The following is a 23,054-nucleotide window of genomic DNA, read 5'->3' as shown; positions in this document are numbered from 1 at the left end:
AGTTTTTCCATGGTCAATTCCATTCTCTAAAGGAACTTCAAACCAGGAACCAACGCTATACCCAACCTTGACATTAAGCATAATAAACCTGAGCCTTAACCTAAAACTCAATTGCACTCCTCCTTTTCCATCTCTGATTAAATATATGCATGGCGCAATTGTCACATCACCGATCTCACTGCTTTATTGCGTTACCTTCAAATGATCAACCATCGAGTCGGTGGACATTTGTTATGGGAACTAACTGCATTGTATGGAGGATACATGCAGGGAATTGGCATACAAACCATTCCAACCGCTGGCTGAATTATTAATCAGAATTTTTGAGTTCATGGAAATGTATATTCTCATGAGACCCTATTGTACATAAGCATTTGGTAGGAGTCCGTCTCATTTCTCCCAGGTGACTTCCTTTAGGTTTCACACAAAGTATTATCTGCTAGCTTTCAAGTAAATTGAAGTTTTTGCCATTTAAGAAGGGGAAAAAAGGATTCTACTTGCTCTCACCCAAGTCCCTTTAAAATTGAATTATACTGTATATCAAATAAAAACTTGTACCATTTAACCTGCTTATTTCAGAACAAGGATTGCATGATAGAATTAAACCCAAATAAATCTGTATTCGATGAAACAAAAAGAGTTTTTAAATAAGTTTGCCTATTCACCCCCATCAAATCCAATCATCTTAGTCTCAGAAACCCTAAGCTTCTCTTTATGGGGTTTTAGAGTTTTGTAGAGCAAGCTGACACTCATGAATGAATCCATGATGATGTATGTCTTTTCACCCAAAGGTGATGTGTGCCATGGGGTGATGGAGTGTAAAGAAAATATCATACATCTTTAACAAAAACAAAGACAATTTCTACTTGCAAAAAAGAGAATTTACTGCCTGAGGAGAGTTCAAAATGTAAATCTTAGATACATGTATACACTTCTCACTTTTCACACTTAATGCTTTTGTATTGTTGGCAGGAGAATTGCATATTTTCCAGCTTTCATGTTCTAGTTGTGTAGGTACAATTTAATTTAAAAAGAATTATATTAGGTGCAGTAATTTTGTTTTTCTTTTTTTAAAGAAAAGAGATAACCATCGAAAACTGTGAAATGATTCAAATGCCAAACATTTAAAGGGATCGTTTAACAATGTTAAATCTGAGATACACGGCCCTACGTGTTATCAGTGTCTGTGATATGATGTAATATTGAAGTCCTAAAAAAATTGCGCTTCAAAATGATCAAGAAGTGCCTCAAAAAAGTAAAAATCTTTGAGTGACCGGTTTTACCATACTCGTTTTCCCCAATAGACTGTAGTGTTATGAAAACCGTCAGGCGAACGTTTTTCAAAATTTGTAATTCCAATCATGAATATCTTGATAATCAGACAGGTGATCGGCTTGTAAAAGTCACAGGGTTCCTGACTGACCTAAAGGTTTATAATTATCGTTGCATCATGAGCTGAATCCAGAATATGTTTTCAGAATCTGAGACAAAGTTACCGGATCCCTTTAATGTTTGGGAAGGGGGAGAGCAATGTCTAATATTTTTTTAGAATTGTGGAAGAAATTTAGAAGAGTTTCCCCTAAGTACGATAGTAACATTCTGTAAAATATCAACTGCATTCAAATATATGTGAATGGAGGAATTTGCAGTATTCATATCAAAATGAGCTGGATAGAAATTTTGTTGGGTGGTGTTGGGTGGGGGTGGGGGGGGGGGGGGAGGAGGAGGGTCCAAGATAGTATTTGATGATAAAAAAAGCCTCACTGTGGGTCAGGGAGGGGGTAAAGAAATCATGTTTAAGCTATGTGTGCCACTGATTTCTACTTGGAGATTACTGCCACATCAAAGGGAATAAATATGATCGATATGAATGTTGTTTACTCACTGAGGAATACATTCATGTCATGATGTCAGAACATGAGAGATTATGACAATCTCATTAGCCTTGACAAGCAGACAAGGTTATTCAAGCTCTCACCACTGACAGTGTTTCTAGCTATCACACCTGGTGCCCTCTCAATGAACCTTTCCAAGATGCCCAGATGCTCAGCTTATCCCCCAAATACATGATGGAATTCAAAATTATGATGCATGATTTGGTAGTAACAGATACATTGTGCTCCTCTAACTCACCCTCGATCTCCTTCTGGTGGAACTGTATGTCATACAATATCAAAAAGTTAAAGCCCCATTGCACTACTTACAGCTACTTGCGCCCTCTATATAGCAAACAATGCCTAATTGGTGCCTGTTGGTCCCCCATGATCCCGTTTTCTTATATTAATTGAGAGCTGATTTGATGAGATAACCACCTGCCAGTGACCTTGCAGGGAGGTCTAATCCCCCTGGCCAAACTAGTGCAGACAGGCTTTAAAGTGTGTGGCAAGTCCTTAACGTCTGAAGTCACTGATCAGGCTGGGTTGAATACTGAACACATAGTCTATTTCCACAGTAGTTGATCACCAGGTGATGATGTTTGTCTCAGCAGTGCACTGACTGCCATGATAATTGGTGTGGATGTGTATATGAAGTAGAATTGGGAATGAAGGGATAGATGAAATACTTGAGGTATAGAATACATGTATGTATAAGTAACAGAATGGGAGAGAAACAAATTAAAGGTATAGGCCTAGTGTATAAAGGATCAATTGATGGTGTAAAGAAGGAGGTGTAAGAGAAATAGCAAAACAAAGTTAGGGAGCAGGGGAGAGATAAATAGGAAGAGAGAGAGAGAGAGGGAGAGGGGGTGGGTAGAGAGAGACAGAAAGAAAAAAATAGAAAGAGGAAGAAAGGGAAAGAGAAAGGCAAAATAACAACCAACGATCAGATCTATACATTACATACATTACATACATCTATACATATACATTTTAGCGCTTAGAGACTTCGGTGGTAAGCGCTTTATAAGTAACGTTTTTATTATTATTATTATTATTATTACTTCTTTCCTGATTTTTCATTGGCTTCAGCAGCAAGCATGTAAAATCCCCATAGGAATGCTTTTGCGGTCCATGCCTTTATCCAAACATCTCAACTTTATGACCCTGCCCTCAAACCTTCTCATCACCTTGACAAAAAATCTTTATGGATGCCTTTCTGGACGACCTCTTGACCCGAGACATGTTTTGAAAGTTAGACTTGCAGTCCAGGCATTATGAATAATATCTTTGAATGAAACATTGAATATGAATTTAGTTTTATTGAGGATGTACATGTTTGTAAAATTGTATGTCTCTGATATTTATCTGGTAGAATACCTCTCTTATTAAAAATTTATATCTATAATTGAAACTTAACACTTTACTGTAAATTAAAGGATGTTTACTTCGATAATTTGGGATAACTTCAAATTCAACGAAATTATTATGAACTAACACCCAAACTGAGATATTTGGTTTGGTCATTTTATTATAAATTTTGAATGCCCAACTTTTGTCACAATTGATTCTGCAACATCAGTAGACCTGTTATATGAATATCATGAGTGTCATCAGGACCATTCATTCTAATAATAGTTGCCACAGAGTACAAACAAAATAAGGGATTTGAAACTTTTGTTCAAATTTGAGTATGAATTGAATACCATAGTAGTAATATTATTAATATTGTAGTTGTTGTTATTATTAAATTTAGATTTAGGTAAAACTTCCAAGTTCTGTGTAAAGTTTGAATTATAATTGGCCCAATTGCCTGTCTAACAAAGACTAGCCACCCACCTCCACGCTCTCTCTCATCACTGAGAAAATGCCCCTCCTCAGTTTGGCTGTAACAGAAACAAATCAGAGAGAAAGAGAGATGGAGAGAAAAAAGGAAAGTGAAGCAGGGCAGAACCCCATCTCACATAACTCTCCATGTAATGTGATTCCTCCAATCCCTTGGTAGTATCAGGGGCGTAGGGGTTGTAGCTAGAGAGAGAGAGAGAGAGAGGGCTAAACCTCTCTGCTTACCCTACCTTCCTAGTCACGTGGGAAGCGGAGAAAATCAATTGTATTCCGGGCCGGGGTCTTGAGATCTGGGAGGGCCGATTGTTTACGTTATGTGGGAAAAGAACCGTCTCGCCACCACGCCTGTATCACCACCATGGCTAATATTCTTCTCGATCCCGTGTTTGTTGCAGGTCTGCTGAAGCCAGTCCGGGGGCTCAACAAGTTCAACAAGAACAGTCCTAAAGTGGTGAGTTTTTACAACATTCATTACTCCTAGTATTAGTAATCATTAATGAATCTATGATATGCTGTTTACAACTATTTTTTATTTTAGTTTAACCCTTTATTGCTATTGCAGCCTTTGTTTTATTCTTCGGTTTTTGTGATGGTACTGTACACTATATGGTTGCACAAGGAGCTGTCTTGGTGTACATGTGTCATGGTGTATAGTGTAACTCCTATCTACAAAGTTCATGCAAAGTACTATAAACTTGATAAACGGTTATTACAGATTTGGAAGATGTGATGGATGTGAAATCTGCATGTGGTTGATTATAGAACACCCCTTCCCCTATTACTTTACTACAAACTCTGCTTTTACCAGGGTCTCTTCGTCTTTCTTTTAGTTAATTTTTTTTTAATCATTGCCATAATTTGTTTTTGCATTGTAAACGTGTAATGATCTAACGTTATGCTCTATATGTCATTTGAAAGAAAGACAAATAAATATCTTATCTTACCTTATCTATTTGATATTTACCATGCGTGTAAGTGAGCTCCACTTGGGTACCTTCAACATTATGTTTTATGAGAGGTACCTCTCCTCCATTTGCTCCTCCAATGCTCTTGCTGTCATGTTGTACTTGCTAGGCAGGCAGCCTGTACAATCAATTAATAGCGTATAATAACAATAATAATATTTAGCTTTTATATAGTGCTTAATACAATGTCTCTAAGCGCTTTACAAATTTACAAACTATCAATTCAGTTTTCCATCATTTAAAAAAAAAAGTTCATAGTAAATAGACAAGGACATCATTTTTTCTAGATTTTTCTAGTTGCCCTTTAGTACAATAAAATCAGCATTGAAGGTTGCCTACCGGTACTTATAATTCAGTTCTGGTAATGGAATTGTCTTTTGTGAGAAACTGGCTTAAATTGAGTCTGAATCTTTCATTATCATTATACAGTAGTTGGGTAGAACCACACAAATATGATCGTGGATTTTTGCTCTGAAACTAACTTTAAGGAGCAGAATTAAAGTATGTCAACTACTCAACTTCTCATAATACCTGCCAAGTGCCAAAGGATTTACTGCAAATTACCATCAGCCCAAAATCAATATTTTTGTTAGAATTTTTGAGAGTTGGAACCCGATAGTCAGTTGACAGTGGTATGCAGTCTTGAGGTATGATCAAAATGTCATCACTAGTCCCTCTAAAAATAAGAATCCAATTATCTGCTTCTTTAACCTACCTGAACTGCCAAATCTACTTGAACTTGTAGGGCATCTCAATCTGTGTTTATCTAATACTTTGAAGTGCAAGGCTCCACGCTGATGTTTACATTTTTGAGTCTTTTTAAAGAAATTATTGAAAACAAAGCTAAAGGGGTCTATCTATAATTTGTTATGAAATAATTCATAAAATTTTAGACTATCGCAAAATTATGTGGTCATTTTCCCTAATTGGAGGTTTATAGGACCCTTCCAAGTGTCTAGTTCGTATAGAACGTGGATTAATTCATCGCATCTTTGACCCGTTTTGCTTTAATCTGTCTTGCAATAAAAGATAAACTCAGGATGCTTGAATTGAGGAAGTTTTTTTTATTTTGATTAATTTGATACATTGATGGTTTTATATTTTGAGGGGTATATATTTTATCCTATGGATAGGATTTTGACAGGTGTAAGTTTTCTGAAAGAGTTGTATGTAAAAGGAAGTTGGCCTATATAACTTCGCCTTCCATGGCACGTACCACTTTTGCTTTTAGCATATAAAATGTTTCAGGAAAGTATGTGAAGTGATTTGAAGAAAGCCCTTGATCGGATGAATTTATGAAGGATAAGTACCTTCCAGCTGATCGAATGACTCTCAAAATTACAGTCATGTTACAAATTATAGTAGCGGACCCTCGGGCGGGCGCAGTATGAAGTAATCTACTTAGCTTCATATCCTAGCCCCTACTAACCCCACAGGTGATTCTCTAAACACAGGTCAAATTGTTGCTCTTGAACCTCTAGTATTTCTAATGGAATGTAGCCATTAGTTCATCATGCCAAGGTAAATCTATATGGGTATTAACATGAAACACCTGCGAGTGTTTGTAAATGAATGTATAAGAAATGTATTTCATGTACATGTACTTATTGCTGAAATCTTAAGCTTCAGGTAGGGAATTTTCAAATTTGATGGAGATAATTTCTATTATTATTACATACAGACATATTTGAGGTTTAAAATTATAGTCTCATGAAAAGTAGCATATTTTAATTTGTTTTGCATTTTTGGTATGCTTGTGGGCCCTACATGTAATTGGAAAAGCATAATGATTTTTACTTTGATCTGTTTGAGGTGACATTCAGTACCATCAGGTTTTATCCATTCATTTTTACATAATTTGAACGTGGCAGTACAAGGGTAATACTACTTATCATATATTTGAAAGAAAGATTAGGATACACAATATGTATGACAATAATTAACTTATATTCATTAACTTAATACTACCTGATAATCAGTCAAGGATCAATCCTGTTGGTAGACCTCCTGAAAGTATTATTGAAATAATAAACAATGTATATCTTCAAAGTTATGTCACTTCATATTCATATGTTCAACATAGAGGGGGAAAATGGCTAGCACTGCAGAAATGTTTGACAGAAAGGAAATATTTATGGCCTAAAAAGAAGGGAAAAAAACATTTAAAAAAGCTTCAAGGATGTGTTTCATTGGAGCAAATGTAAACCCTCCCCCTTACTCTAATATGTGGCAGTGTTAACTGTACTATTCCGATAAATAACAAGTAAAGGCCTGCAGTGGGAACTGTTTGTAATGTAAACCAGGTGTAATGGAGCCATGTGTGTATGTCTGTCTCTCTGTTTACCAGGTCATATGTTAGAACTTTTCTCCTTTTTTTTCTCAACATGATAATATAACCTGATCTGACCTGCTTCATATGGAAATAAAGAACCCTGAGGTGTAGTCTTTCACCACTCCTCAAATGGAGCAGGTGAATTTCAAACTTGATAAGATTAAGAAATGTGAAGGAAGAAAACAGATTTTTGGTTCAAGAAACTTTGAATGCCAGATGGGGAAGATAGACAAATGTTTCCAATTTTAGAAGGCAAGTGCATGCATTTGCTTTAATGGGCTTTATTTACGAGGTTCTCCTTGCATCGCTAAATACATGATTTATAGCATTGGTCTTATGGAAATGTTTTGAAATTTGAAACAGTTTTGAGAGTTTTCCCCTGGTAGTCAACTCAGACACTTCCCAAATTTTCACTATGAATTACTGTAGATGTATTTGAGAACATTTGAAACTGTTTATGAAAATAATTTTCTGTTATTAAGTAAAAGTTAATGTCACGGTCTTTAAAAATCTATGATCTTGATACAATAGAGAAAATTAAGTATAAATGTTAAAATTGCATGTACATGTATGTAACATCAACATCAAGTGATGCAAGTACATTAAATCTGTTGCTATTTTATAAATACATTGGGAAAAGAAAAGAAAGGGTCAAATAGATTTAGGTGTTATCTTTTTTGTCTTCATATTATAGTTTATCAAGGCTGCAAGAAGTGGGCAAGGAAAGTTTTTTCTTTCTTTTTTCCCCTCTTTTTTTCCAGGGGGGGGGGGGATAACCATTGATCTATACAGTAAACCACCATCCATATGTTGCCTTCTATTTTGGTTCATTAAGAACCATTCATGATTTATATCCTTTCATCTGTAAGGAGACATATAGTAATAAACACAACCCAATTTATGGGACCATGGCTAGCTATAGAACACTGTTTATCACCAGAATTCACTACCACCAATCATCCTGCTTATACCTGCCTGGATGCTTCCTTCCTTTCTCCACCGGCCAGCTTCCAGGTCTTAGATTTAAAGACAAGGTGTGCTTTGTCCTCTCAGCACCAGACCAGACAGGATATACTGTGGTAGGCATGTGAAGGACTCTTGGATCAAGCTCCTAACAATCCACTTCACATTGTCGGTCTTGCCATGTTGATGCCACTTATTACTTTACATTGCAACAGCAAAGCATCCACTTGAAAATTTGACATTCCTGACTTCAAGCCAGTATGTTATTTGTGAAATGTAGGAAATAGCCATCTTTTGTCATTTTTTTTCTCTCAGAAGTGGTGTGCTCTGTGTAGTATTGATAGTATTTCTTCACTGCTTTACTTCTGAATTTGAGCCAGTACATGATTGTCACTTTCGAAATGTAGACGAAACCGTCTTTTTCTGATACATACATGTAAGTTGGTATGTACTGTGTAGTATTGTATAATTTTCTTTACTGTCATATATGTTTACTTTGAGTTGCTTTATAATTATAAATATATATATATATATATATATATATATATAATATTGATTACATCTATAAAAAGATGTTCATGTTGGCTAGTCCTATGAAATGCAAATGTATCTGATTGTGTCTGACCTTCCCTTTTCAAAATAAGAAAAGGGTCTTTGCACTTTCAATCAGTATTGATAATTCGTATAATAAACAAAGTGCTCGTTAGTCAGATAGCGAGCGAGTGCATCGTCTAGAGTGAAGCACGTCTGTCCTTCACTTCAGGTGTATCAGACTTCACCATGTTTACACCGTGAGCTAATTCATGTGGCCATGAACATGCATTGATTGTTTCACCTCAAGGATAGATCAATACCATTCAATCCATATTGTAGAATGATTGTAGAATGAGATACGCATTGCTCATACATAGGTGATGTGGTCGTTGATGATAGGGATACAGTGCTCGTCGGTGGTGGTGGTGATGTACATTGTAGAACTGGGTGCAGGTGATGATAAATGTCACAATACCATAACAGGAAAAGGCTTGTATTCTACTTGTCTAATCTGCCAAATTGGAGCTCTTTGTGACTTGTGAGGTGTGATATTGATTGCAGACTGGAGCGAATCATATCAGAAATCTGCATATTATTATTGACTGCCATGATAGGAGGAGGCTGCTGGAGGCAATGCAGCAATAGGAAAGAAATGAGAAATCAACTAAATTAAATCATCAGTTGATGACTTTGTTTTCTGTTAGCAGGACTGGGATGACCATTCTATCTGACTAAAGGAAAGAAACGAGCCTGAGGATATGATATATAGTTTTCCGTCAGGATGATTATATTTGTTTTATGCAGTTTTGATATGTGTTACACATCGACCCCTCCCTTGTTTTGCTGATCATGATGTGTGCTCCACACAATTTGATGAACAGTCTGTACAAGGTCTGTGTCATAGGCATGTAGCCTTGGTTTACATTGTTACATGTAGCTGCAACCATCTCTATTGATGCCTTTATAGGAGAACTGGAATACAGAACTCTGCACATCAGCTCCGATCCCTCCATCTTTTAACACTGGACCATTTCTGAGCGATCCTAAGGGATAGTTCCTTATTATTTTGTATTGTTGCTTGTCTTTATTCAGACATTGTCCCCAGAGGAGAAGAAACGAGAGGAGGAGAGATTTGGTGACTTGAATGGCAGCAGGCAAGATGGTGAGTCAAATGTTACATTTAGACCTTCTCTATTTTATTTATCTTGTTCATTCTTTGAGCACGAGTACTTCTGAAAATTCTTTAATACCAGACACAAGAGCTCTACACTCTCATACTATATGTATATGTATTTTATATTAAAATGGTCTTTATTTTTGTGTAAGGCTGTCAGGATAAGTCGATATCAAAACATTTTCTTTTTGACTGTTGCCAAGAAAGAGTTTGAATTCTTGCCCCACCCTTGTGGGTCATAGGGTAATCTTGACTCTGAAAGAAACTCTCACTGTTCAGGTTTATATACCTAGTCTTTCTTATCATTGGATGGAGATCTTTGATTTGATAAGTAGTCAGGAATGTCTCCAAGATACATCTCCCAAGAAGATATATTTTATATATTTTGTAGTTTGCTTTATATGGTGAAGAGGCAATGCATTTAGCATTTTTGATGTCATGATTTCAATCTTGATTTGAAGAAACAAGTTGAAAGGAGTATACATGGCAGTATGATTTAGGAGATGTCAAGAAGTCATGAAAACAAAAATAGTCCTTCAGATATTGTAGGAAAGAAATGATGAGGAAAAAAAAAACTTTTGTGGGTCACTTACAGATATACATTTATTTTCCATGATGCATTTTTGTCTCTTTATTTCTAGATGGAGAAGAAGATAGAGCAAGTGTAGATTCTGATCAAAAAAGGAAAACTGATATTCTTGTAGACGAAATGAAGAATAAACTGAAGAAAAAACCGCCCCCTGATGTTCATGATATACACGATAGGAAGCCGGTGAATGGAGACAATGAAAGATTACAGAACAATTTAGATATGGACAATGGGTCGGACAAACACAGTATTCATGACCGATCACATCCTGACTGGGAAGTAGAGAACTTTAACAGCAATAAAGATCGGCACAGGGGACGCGACTGGCATGATCCTAAGCGGGTTCCGCACCGGACGGCAGACCGCCCTCACAGTCGAGCAGAGCTTGATAGGCGGTCAGGCGATAGGCTGCATTCAGAGAACATCCCTAGGCCGCAGAGCAGTCGACCTGACCAAGGAGGGCGCTACATGAATGGAGACTGGAGTGGGTCGCTGGACCGCAGGAGACCTCCAGACCCTCCCAAGAGGGGTGGTGTGGAGCCGATGCACGTGGAGCAGGAGAGGAGAGGGAGACCCAGTGAGTCTGGGTATAGCAGGGATCCGAGTAGGGATCCGAGTAGGGAGCCATCAGAAGCAGACTGGAGCCCTGATATGAGGAGACAAGGACCAGGAGATAGACAAAGACGACCACCTGATGACAGGAGAAGTAAGTCACTTAGCTCATTTTCCATTTTTTCATCCCTTACAACATATTTACAAATGGACAAAAGTGATGGTATTATCTTGCTTGTGAAAATTGTTCATTTTAAGGATGTTTCAACATGTCTTCATTCTGAATTGTAACAAATGAACATGATAGTTGATAACATCATGATAATTATCAGGGATGCCGGTTTTCAGGCCCTTGTGATTTATTTTCAGGCCATAGTTTTGGCCTTTTTGTGTAATATAGCTAAATCTTGATGAATTTCAGGCCCTCTGACCAATTCTAACTGGCATCTTTGAATAATGATGGTGGTAGTTATGGTGATTGGTTGGTGGGTGGTAGGTCATAGAGATGATGTTGATGGCAATAAAATGATGATGACAATGAGGACGATTAATATGATTACAATGATAATGAGGACCATTAATATGATTATGATGATAATGAGGACCATTAATATGATTATGATGATAATGAGGACCATTAATATGATTATGATGATAATGAGGACCATTAATATGATTATGATGATAATGAGGACCATTAATATGATTATGATGATAATGATGATAATGAGGACCATTAATATGATGATGATTATGATGTTGATTATGATGACGATGATAATAATGATGATGATTTTGATGTATCTTTCTCTCTTTTCATCAGGACAAGAGAATGAAAGGAGGAGTTCATCAAGACCCAGGCATCCATCATCCGGTAGCGAGCGAGATGATAAGTTCATTGAATCCACCGTGTTCCTCAAGACGAGAGATGACGCTGGCTTTGGTTTCAGGATCATCGGGGGACATGAGGAAGGGTCACAGGTAAGTCATGCACCTTAAAAAGTTCTAGATTTGTAGGACAAAAGATGTGCATTTCTTGGAACCGCCTGTGAATGAATGAATGAATGCAGATTAATTTGTGTTGCAATATGGTGCCCTGATCCCCAAATGTTCTGAAATCAAACGATAATTATTGATTGCACGATTGCATTTTGGCCCAAACTCTTAATCATCTTGAAATGTCTCTGTCCTCTTGTAGGTATCCATTGGAGCTATCACTGCAGGTGGAGTTGCTGCCCAGGATGGTAGGTTACTGACCGGCGATGAACTACTCTACGTGGACGGTCAGACCACTGTCGGCTCCTCTCACAAGAGGGTGGTCACCTTGATGATTGCGGCCGGTCGAGCTGGACGGGTCTCTTTGGGGATCAGGAGGAGAGTGGCAGGTCAGTAGATGATTGTAATATCTGGGTATAAAGAAGAAATATTTTGCTACTTTGGAGTTTGTGAGAATTGAATATAGAACTAAAGCCATTCCTCTTGTGCATCTTTCATTTGGCAAGACACATCAACGAGTAAATGTCTATTAAATAACGACGGCAAAAAGTCTTTCAATACTTTGGCGAATTGTAAACAATGATGATGAGGCATTCTATTTACTCATATTATGATTATGATTATATCTTTCTGGATTTAGAACTAGTAGGATGTCATTTTGCATACAGTAGTGGAACTATCAGTAATGGAATTTCTTGTTGTTAATTTATCATGTCACAATTACCATCATCTAAATAATAGAATTAGAAAAGGGATACATTTATAAAATTCATGCTGGGATTCTTTCATCCGCTCTTAGATATCTGGAACAAATCATATATTACATCACATCTTGTATTCTTAAACTTGTTGATAGAATCATGATTTATTCTTAGAAAATGATTTTCTAAACCTGTCATTTGAGTTTGGTGTCTCACTTATCACTGAATACTCGAGACATTTAAATGAATGCTATGTTTCTACTCCAGGTCTAAACCAGCCAAGTGGAGGAGGTGGAGGAGGAGGGGGGTCACGACCAGCCTCCCGCCCCCTTAGTCCTGCTTCACCTGCTAACAGTAACAGAAGATACCCTTATGATGTCAAGCTCCTTCGACGAGAGAATGAAGGCTTTGGATTGGTGGTGCTCTCTTCTACTCTCAAGTCTGGATCTAATATTGGTAGGGAAAAAAAAAATCTAAGATGTTGTTTGGATGCTGGTGGTTGTATGAGGAAGTATATGATGTTAGTCAAAGTTGAAAGTGTATACAGAAAACTGGTTATTTATTTATTTATTTATTTATTTATTTATTTATTTCATTTCCAGGCAAGATGATAACATACAAAATATCACAAGGTTAACAAATGATAGAACATACTGTAAACATAATGATATTTAGCACCAGCCAATGCCTGAGGATCACCTAAAAGAATTAAAAAAATTCTGTCGAGAGGCTCTCCACATTGGCTGGTGCATACATAAAAACAAAATATAAAGATAAGGTCAACATAATTTATAAATGAATGTGTAACTAAAACTAACGGTAATATACATGTAGATCAAATACTATTAGGATTATTTTAAAGAAGGATTCGAAAAAGAGCTGTTCAAACTATGCATGTATGATAAATGCAGAAAATTGTCTGTTTATACAGTCATGTGGATACGGTAATATTGGAAATTAGCAAAACTGTATAACATTATGAATTTGAGTTGATTTGATTTGAAGTTATCCAAATTATGGAAAATTATTATTGATGATTGAAAGTTATCCAAATTGGGAGACATTATTATCGATTTATAGACAAATTTAAAATACATAGTAATCAAAGGTAGAAGAATGTGATAGAACACATTGATAGAGGAAGTACATTAAATAAGAACTTAATAATAACAACATATGCATTAAGAAATCAATAAAACATATCAAAATGCAGAAAACTGTCTGTTTATACAGTCATAGTGAGAAGGATGTGATAGGACACATTGATAGAGAAAGTACATTAAATAAGAACATAATAATAACAACATACGCATTAAGAAATCAATAATACATATCAAAATGCAGAAACTGTCTATTTATACAGTCATATATGGATACGGTAATATTGAGGAACGTACTCAAACCTACAAGTAAAAGTCTTGAGGAAAGAAGAAAATGGTCGTTTTCTGTTTTGTTGTAAAGATCAACAAGCCATCATTATGATAATTCAATAATTTGCTAGTTTAAAAGATAACTGAAAATAGAGGTGTGTTATTTTTTAGCAGAGATTACCCCTTTCGATCTGATTTAATTTTTGAGTAACACCCAGGTTCTATAGATTCCTTATAATCAACAGATTAAAGGCCATTTTGGACTAAATCTTAAGAATGTATACATCAAACTGCACAATTAATTGCATATTTCAGAACTAAATTATGAAATAATCTCTTTGAAAAAAATATATATTAATGTTTGAATGTTATCAGGACCATGCTCTGAAAATAATCATGTAGTTGTACTAGTATTTGTCCAAAATGAATCCATTCACGTCCCATGTAGTTATGCTTTGTGATTTATGATGAAGAAATTTCTTTTATAGATTCAACATGTACTTAATTTACACCCCTTGGGTGATTGTCATATTACCTGTAAATAGATATTTTTTTGTAATAATCATTTTTGTTCCAAGAGTATATCCCTATGTACTCTAGTTTTATAACCTTTTGCATGACTTGAAATCAATATTAACCTGTGATTTTCATCATTGTATAGTGCATGGTGTGAATTTCTGTTTTAAAACCCTGACTGTAATACTTAATAGTGACCGTCACATTGAAAATGTATATATTAATTTCATATGAAATTATGACTAAACTGTTGTTATTAGAGAGCTTGACTGATTATTCAAATCTTTTTTCTCAAAAATTTATGATCGCAGTAGGTATTTGTTAAAAATATGTTTAATTGCATAGTGTTGAGACAGCAAATGTAATTTTTGCATTGGAAATCGATTGCAAAATAGTGATAAAGAAGATAGTTATGTGATTTTTTTTCTTAGCATAAATGAAAATATTTGAATAGTTAAAGGTGTTTACACTTTAAACCCAAACATGGGGTGCTATTTCCAAAATGTATGGCATTTTCGTGTTTCATCTATAATTCAATTTATCAATTTAACAAAAAACTATGTAATTACAAAGAAAACTATATCATTTTAGAAAAAAAAGGTGTATGGCTGTATCTCCACATTAATAAACTTAATTATGGCCACAGTATTCGAAGCAGCTTCTGTAACCAACCATGTATGTAGATAACCTCTGTAACTCCTCTAACATTAAACAAACCCCCCCTGATTGGTCGCCCTTGTAGGCCGTATCATAGATGGCAGCCCGGCAGACAGGTGTCGTGACCTGGAGGTCGGTGATCGCATCGTCTCCATCAACGGAATAGACATCCGGAGTATGCATCACAAAGACATCGTCAACATGATCAAAGATACAGGCACTACTGTCACACTAACCATCGGGTCTAGAGGTAGGGGGCGCTATGCACCTTCCATCTTCATCGTTCATATACAAATAAAAATAAACCTTACTGTGGGTGGTATTCTAGAAAGTGGACTAACTTTAATCCATGGTTTAATCTACTGAATAAATATGGAATGCCAAGTGTACATATCAAAATATTTTTGAATTATTTGATAGGTCCCTAAATTACCATGATAACATAATTATATCATAGTTATATTGTTGCTTATTAATTATGTTATTACATTTTATTTTAATTTAGTGACAGATTGAATTATTCAAAAACATATTCATATAGACACTTGGCATTCCATACTTAGTCGGTGGATTAAACCATAGACTAAAGTTAGTCCGTTTTCGAGAATACCACCCTTTATCTTTAGAATCTAATAGATCTTACTTCTTTGCACCTATTGACCTCAAATGCACAAACATTTGTGTACCCTCCTGTGTATATTTCCATTAATTGTCTCTTGAAAGATAATAATATTAATCATGCATGCCTTATCCTGTCTTCTGAAGAAAATTGAGTGAATTTCCACCTTTTGTTTGTATGTAGTCATTGTATTCCATATGTTTACCTCTTGTTGTATTGAAAAATCCAATTACATGTTCAATAATTATCCTGATATCTAATAGAAACAGTGGTAATGTAAAATTACTTTCTGTTTCGATGAACCAGTTTTGTTGATGGAGCTGACGGAGGGGGATAAAACATAAATTTAGATGGATGTTGCTGTACAAGAATCATGTGGTTAAATATTTGTGATTTTCATGTCATTGTTTTACCTGGAGCATGATTGTCTTTTCTACATATATACCCCATACAATTGTATTTTTCCTATTTTTTAAAAACTTTAATATATTTCTGGCTAGCAGTACCTTTTATGTCACTTTAGTTCATTATTTTCCTTCTTTCTCACGTTTGATTGTCTATTTCATTATTCTTGTGTGCATTCACATTCCTGTTAATATCAGATATCATAAATGTTCATGCTATCATAATATATATATTTAAAATCATCTTACACACAATGACATATCCTAGATCCTATAAAAATGCAGCTTCCTGTCATGTTCATGGTATATCTACCAGTATTTAGGTTTTTATTGCCAAATTATTGTTTATTATGCTTAATTATTATTATTATTTCATTTTTCATTCTTTAGGTGGGGATGATCCTCTGAGCAGAAATCCACCACCCAAGGTATGTCTATATGGACCATGGGGTCATTAAATCTTATATCCAAGGACCTGTTTCACCAAACTTGGTATCAATAACAAGATACAATAACTGTTATAAGCTACTGAAATAATGGCATCTGATTGGCTGAGAGCAGACTTGTCATAGAAATTTAGCATTTGTTATTGATAACAAGTATCATGAAACAGGGCCCTTGTTCTCCTTTCCCTGGCTGTAATAGAAGCATTAGCAAAGTGATCTATTCAAAGTCATAATAGTTCAATGTATTCAGCTGAAAATTAAGCTGAACTGGGTGTACTTTGATATGTTTTCTTGTGATTTTCAAAATATTGAGAACTTCTGTTTTTTTTTAGATCCAATGATTTAGGAGCTAAAATTTAGTTTCATGTGACATGGAGATTAGTTAAATTGAGTATAAACAGAAAAGAGAATAAATTGTGATCAGATAAATATAAGACAAGTCATGAGCCTTACAGTACTCTGTAAATATTTTTATCTCTTGTCAAATGTTATGTATATTTTGTTATTTTATGTTGATATGATAACTTGTTTTCTTAATTATATTACTCCAAACGACATGACAACAACATTAACAACCACAATAACAACAACGGTAGTAGAAATGTTGATAATATGATTGCCTATTCTCATTCTTTGTCATGTTTGTAGAACGTTGGTCATATGGTGAACGCTCTTGCCATGCCTGCTCAGATCAAAGGTAGCGACGGAAGCATGAGGTCACCTCCTGGACAACCCATGACTAATCATATTCAACCACCCCCACCAACTGATAGGTAAGTTTTTTGTTACGGTCATATTATTGGGAAAGGCCCCATGGAATAGAAGTTTCAATTGGATGTAAATTACCGGTAAATCTTTATAAGAAACGACCGACATCTCTGTCTTTGTATGTACTTGGTTATTTCTTACATTCTTTTCCTAGTTTTCTGAAAGGTGTAATTAACATTGTATTTGATTGCAACTTTTAGGTAACAGAGCCTGCCATGTTTACAGAGTTATAGATGAGATTAATGCACATTTCCTCTTGAGTAGAATCATCAGACACCAATTATATTAGAGCTGTTTTACTTGAGGTTATGATACTCAGAAGTCTGCAATTATAGTCAAACAGCACCCTATTCGGTTACTTGTACCCTATTTGTTTATTCTCTGCTGCAGCAAGCCAACAGAACCCTCATCAGACACCAATTATATTAGAGCTGTTTTACTGAAAGTTATGATACTCAGAAGTCTGCAATGATAGTCAAACAGTACCCTATTTGGTTAAATGTACCCTATTTGTTTATTCTCTGCTGCAGCAAGCCATCAGATCCCATCTATGCCAAGTCCTCAAAGTGGAAGACAGAACCTGACAGAATACGCACCCAGCCCACCAGACCCCCATCAGCCCCTCCCCAGAGCATGACCTACCACGACGCCCCGCAACGCCCCATCTCCCCACCCATGGGCAAACCCATGAGGGGAATCCCCAGGCAGCAGCAGCAGCCGCCCCCGCCCAACAACCAAGATGCCGGGTGGGGCCCCCAGCAGCACCCCAAGTCACCTCATGCAGGGCGTAGGAGCTATGAACCACAGCGCACCCATCCGTTGTCTCCCCCTCAGGACCGGAGGTATCGAGGCCCACCGTCCAGTAATCCTGTCTCGCCAAGGATGGATAGGAGAGGGTATAGAGAACCAGGGAGACCAGCTCCACAACAGGGCAAGCAACTCATGTATCCACCTAAGGTAATGAAAGTATTTGAAATGCAATAACCTTTCCAGTAATGTAGATTTACAATCTATGTAGAAATATAGTCCATGCCAGATATTTTACTTCTCATATCTGACTTTTCATGAGAGGAAAAAGTATCCTTTTAAAACATTAGGCTTGGCTTTTCACTTATCAGCACACATAAGCCCCCAAATTTTAGCCGGGACCACCACCCAATTTTGAACATGGGGCAATGTTCCTGTCCCGACCCCTGTTAAAAAAAAGTTTGTATGAAGCCCTTGGATGTGTTTCATACCTTGTGAATAGTTTGATAGCCCTGTGTATTGAGAATATAATCTGCTGTGGCTCATAAACTATGTTGTATAGGATTTTCATTTGGAAAATTCCTGAATTTGTGATATGGCTTTACGTGGACGATCATTGCTCTCCCTGATTTACGAGTAGATCAAATCTTCAAATACTTTTCTCTTTGACCACTACCAGCGCAACGAACTCCAGCCAGGTGACTATTATAATGTGGACCTGAAGAAGGGGACTACAGGCTTCGGCTTTAGCATCAGAGGAGGAAGGGAATATGACAACACCCCTCTCTTTGTACTCAGAATGGCCGATGGTGGACCTGCAGCACAAAGTATTCTTATGAGGGTAAGATTTGTGATTTGTGATTTTGTTGTTGTTGTTGTTGATTTTTGTTTTTGTTGTTGATTTGTTGATTTTTTTTTTAAAGGGGGGGGGGTGTCTTTTATTATATCTTGTATACTCTCACTCAATGTGATATAAGAATGACAACAGTTACTGCAAATTGAATTAAAACTGCTTTTGATAAACAGGAAGAAGGGAGGGATGGAGGGACAGAAAAGGAGAGAGAGAGAGAGAGTTTACTTTTAAGGCATATGGAATGTGAATAGGAATAGTAAAGTCATATTGTTGAAATAAAAACAATGAGAACTGGTGTCAATGTGAGAGAACCTGTTTTTCCTCTTTTTTCATACCAGGTCGGAGACGAGCTTATAGAAATCAATAGTCAGAGTACAGAAGGAATGCTACACAGTGATGCTATTATCGCTATCCGTAACGGGGGAGATACTATCACGTTGGTGCTACGTAGGTCCTACCAATCAGCTTCAATGGGTAAGATTCCTCTGCTTTCTAGTTATTATAACACATCTAAATAACACAGATAAGAATGGTTTGATTATTGAGAGTAAAACGTTTCTCATCTAGATGATTTAATTAAATATCATTAATAACATTCCATATTAGTTCATATTTGCATTGGTAAATCAGATTTGATTTGGTGATCCATCAAAATTGCAGAAGAGAAAGTCATTTGAATTGCTTTTAATTACTTTGTTAATGATGGCTATTGAGGAAAAAGTGTGAAGAAAACATTGTGGGAAAATTTGAAAACTTTTAGGATGAAATATTTTACCGGGTTCTTAGTTTAAATGGTGTAGTTTTACTTTAGACTCTATCTTAGTCCTGGGGGTGTTTCACAAAGATCCTAAGTTGAACTTATCTCTAAGTTGGACTTAACAATTATGGAAAGCTGTGTATGGAAATACTTTGTGTAAGTTACTTTAAAAGGCATAAAATGTTGATTCAAATCATTCATATTTTCTATCATCAAGGAGATTTCATGTTCTTGATGTGGAATATATGAAAAGTCTACAGTACTTGAATTTTTGCTTTTGAATATATATTTTTTTAAGGTTACAATAATGTTTAAGTCCAACTTAGAGTTAAGGATTTTTGTGAAACACCCCCTGATATTTGAAGTATTTTACAGTGACAAGAACATGCTCATATTTATCTGTAGAGATTTCCTACAAGGTTTCCTACAAAATATTTGTAATGCCATTGCAAAGAAAATAAACATGATTGTTTCTATTATAGTGATATATGTAAACTAACACAAACAATGTACTGGATATTCTTTCCCAACATTTTTCAAAAAGACAAAGGAGCTAATTTGTAAGAAGCCATTCTTCAGTTCTTTTGGTTATATCAGTCCTTTGAAAATCAGTGTGAAAAAAATTGTATTTTAAATGAGTGACTGTCCAGCAATTTAGAATTTTCCCAATTTTGTCCAGCTGTTTTGAATTTTCTCAAGATGTTTCTTTTTTTCAGTCATGTATTGTGTAAAATAACGTGTCTCATTTTATCATTTTCTAATATGCGAGTTGCTAAAATCCTAAAATTATTTTGAATAGAGATTTGAAGTTGACTTTTCTTATATTCCGGCATTTTGATATACATCTCTCTCTCTAGGCCTCATATTTCTCTATTAAATTTCATCTGTTCATTTGTGCACAGAATCATTTTTCATCAGCTGTATTGTCAATGCTTAGTGTTTGCCTCTAAGAAGTAATTTGTTGTGATGCCTCTTTTTTCCTTTAATGAAATAGTAATGAAATTTTGTTTTCCCCATGATAATCACAAATAGATATCTAAGCTATTATCTGTTGTACAGTGTTTTGGTAGTTATATTTTTTATTTTTGAATAAAAAAAGAAGAAAATAGAATGCCTCTGAACTATTCTTAATGTTAAATCCCCTTCCTCAACCATTATACGAGATGCTTAAAAAAAAAAATCAATTTATGAAGTTATTGATGAATCTTATTTTCATTGAAGGAAAAATGCTAAATTTGTTGTTTCAAATGTATTAATGTCTTCTGGCCTTCACTAATAATTATGTTCTATTTTTCAAATGTAACGCTTCCTGGGAGAAATTTCAATTGTTTAAACATATTTGTGGCTTACACCCAGGTCCAAATCCCGCTGGTTCCAAGATTTGTTCTAGCTTGTTTTCAATTACACATCAATCAATCAATCTTTATTAAGCCACAAATATATTTAAACAACTATGTTCTTCTTATAACTTCCAAATGAATTGTACTCAAGTTTTCTTGATGCTCTTTTTCCTCAAATTGTCCTCGATGTATGTGTACTTGCAATCTGTAGTAACTTGTAAGCGTCTGACTTTCAAAATTTCTGTCTTGTTTTAAATGTTGCAAATCAAACAGGCTATCGTTTTGCCGATCGCTACAGCACCTATCGTGAGTAATAGGGAGTATACATACGATCAAAACTCCACATCTTGTCACTATCAAATCTTTACATGTACATGTATCAGAGAGCAATAACTTCTTTTACTACATTCCAAACTTTGTAAATGTATTGTGCTACAAGCATGTTATATCTATGGGTCTGTAACATCATTATCACTGCATTTACATTTCAATACAATAAGATTTTTTTTAAAATAATGGTTTAACCAGTAATAATACCATATATATTCATGTTTGCACAACCTATTCATTTAGTTTTGTACAGGGGCTAGGTCAGTTTTATGTGGCACTTGTATTAGTGCATGCCAACGGATATTTCTGTCTATACGTTTAAAGCACTTTTAGCCTGGTATATACATGTAATTCTGCACTTTATATGACTTCAATGGTGTCTTTCTCCTTGATTCTTTCTACCTCTTTCCTACTAATTGTGACTCTCTTTTCTCTCTTTGTTTTATTTTGTTGTTGCTTATGTAGTACTTCTTAATTACTTAATCTATTGTCTGTACTATATAGTTTACTTTATTATTATTCTTGATAACATCTATCTGATGATAACATAATTTTTGATTCATCACAGAACATTGAATAAAGTTTAATTCTATTTTAGATTAGCTTTCTTCATCTTTATAGTAAACACCCATAACATATTTCATAGAGCCCATGTTCACATCTTGTTACTTTTACAGAATTCTATCAATATGCTTCATATCTCTCTTTCTTTCTCTCCCTTTCTCTCTCTTTCTTTCTTCCCCTCTCTCTCCCTCTCTCTCTTTCTCTCTCCCTCTCTCTCTCTCTCTCTCTCTCTCTCTCTCTCTCTCTCCTAAGGGTCCATGCAAAATTGTTGCATTCAATGAAGAAAAGAATATATGATATAGTTTAGAAGCAGGTTTTTCTCCCTTCTTTAGTCAATTTTTTAATAGGGTTAGGATTCAATGGCATGACATTTGACAATTCCATTTAATATTTCTAGTATTCTTATGAAAATCATGTACATGTATGCATCACTCTCATGGTATGCATGTATGTTGTAGTGGATTTTTAAGTTGTCGGAAAGGAATGCTAGATAACATGTAAATCTTTTTATTTCAAGTTTGGGTTTTGTATCTGATGCCTTCTTGCATGAAACATATATCTTAATAAATATTTTAAGGGTCATAATTCACACATCCCCAAAAAGCACATTCACATGGTCAATTGGGTATCTTACCTTGTAGAGTAGATGAGTTTTGGTCACATCTAGTCAAAGTCATCAAAGGTTCTCTAGTGATATATATATATTTATATATACCCCCCCCCCCCTCCTTTCTTCCTGTTTAGAGAGAGAAGAACTGGTTAAAATTTTGAATGATTTAATGTGAAGTGGGTTGTTGGACCAGTAAACCCATGAAAATCTACATCTTGGAATAGTGGTTCTGGAAAAATATTGTTTGGGACAATCCTATCATCATTTTCCAGCTATCACACATGACATAAATTTTTCCCAAATCATATCTCATGCAATATTTTCAAACATCACTTTATACCATGCGTTGCATTGTGGAGTGAAAAACGTACAATATTTTTTATCTATATGTAGCAGTGTATTTTTCAAATAAGCGATATCTAATTAATATTTTGATGAAATAGTGGGATGAATTGATCAAAAATGGATGCGTATTTGAAAATAGTGTTTTGACAAACTTTAATGCTTTTGTAAAGAAGTGAGGAGGTTCCTTTGTGCATGGAATC

General features: G+C 35.4%; 1 protein-coding gene across 3 annotated transcripts in view; it reads left to right on the top strand.

The window, feature by feature from the left end:
- The window catches only part of LOC752750 (membrane-associated guanylate kinase, WW and PDZ domain-containing protein 2), a 64,287-nt gene that overhangs the window by 39,718 nt on the left and 1,515 nt on the right, over window positions 1-23,054 (top strand). Inside the window, exons 13-25 of one of the 3 annotated variants that reach the window (XM_030973143.1) lie at window positions 4,118-4,173; window positions 9,609-9,678; window positions 10,332-10,985; window positions 11,655-11,812; window positions 12,030-12,216; window positions 12,796-12,984; window positions 15,157-15,321; window positions 16,485-16,522; window positions 17,189-17,313; window positions 17,839-18,265; window positions 18,735-18,896; window positions 19,247-19,382; window positions 21,279-21,311. In XM_030973143.1, coding sequence (XP_030829003.1) covers window positions 4,118-4,173; window positions 9,609-9,678; window positions 10,332-10,985; window positions 11,655-11,812; window positions 12,030-12,216; window positions 12,796-12,984; window positions 15,157-15,321; window positions 16,485-16,522; window positions 17,189-17,313; window positions 17,839-18,265; window positions 18,735-18,896; window positions 19,247-19,382; window positions 21,279-21,311 — 2,400 coding nt within the window. The remainder of the gene's footprint in view (window positions 1-4,117; window positions 4,174-9,608; window positions 9,679-10,331; window positions 10,986-11,654; window positions 11,813-12,029; window positions 12,217-12,795; window positions 12,985-15,156; window positions 15,322-16,484; window positions 16,523-17,188; window positions 17,314-17,838; window positions 18,266-18,734; window positions 18,897-19,246; window positions 19,383-21,278; window positions 21,312-23,054) is intronic. The other 2 variants (XM_030973145.1, XM_030973144.1) reach the window with 2 other exon arrangements.

This window comes from Strongylocentrotus purpuratus, unplaced genomic scaffold (genome assembly GCF_000002235.5).
Source record: "Strongylocentrotus purpuratus isolate Spur 01 unplaced genomic scaffold, Spur_5.0 spur5_scaffold_6, whole genome shotgun sequence".
Taxonomy (NCBI): Eukaryota; Metazoa; Echinodermata; class Echinoidea; order Camarodonta; family Strongylocentrotidae; genus Strongylocentrotus; species Strongylocentrotus purpuratus.
This window is presented reverse-complemented; position numbering and strand designations above follow the sequence as displayed.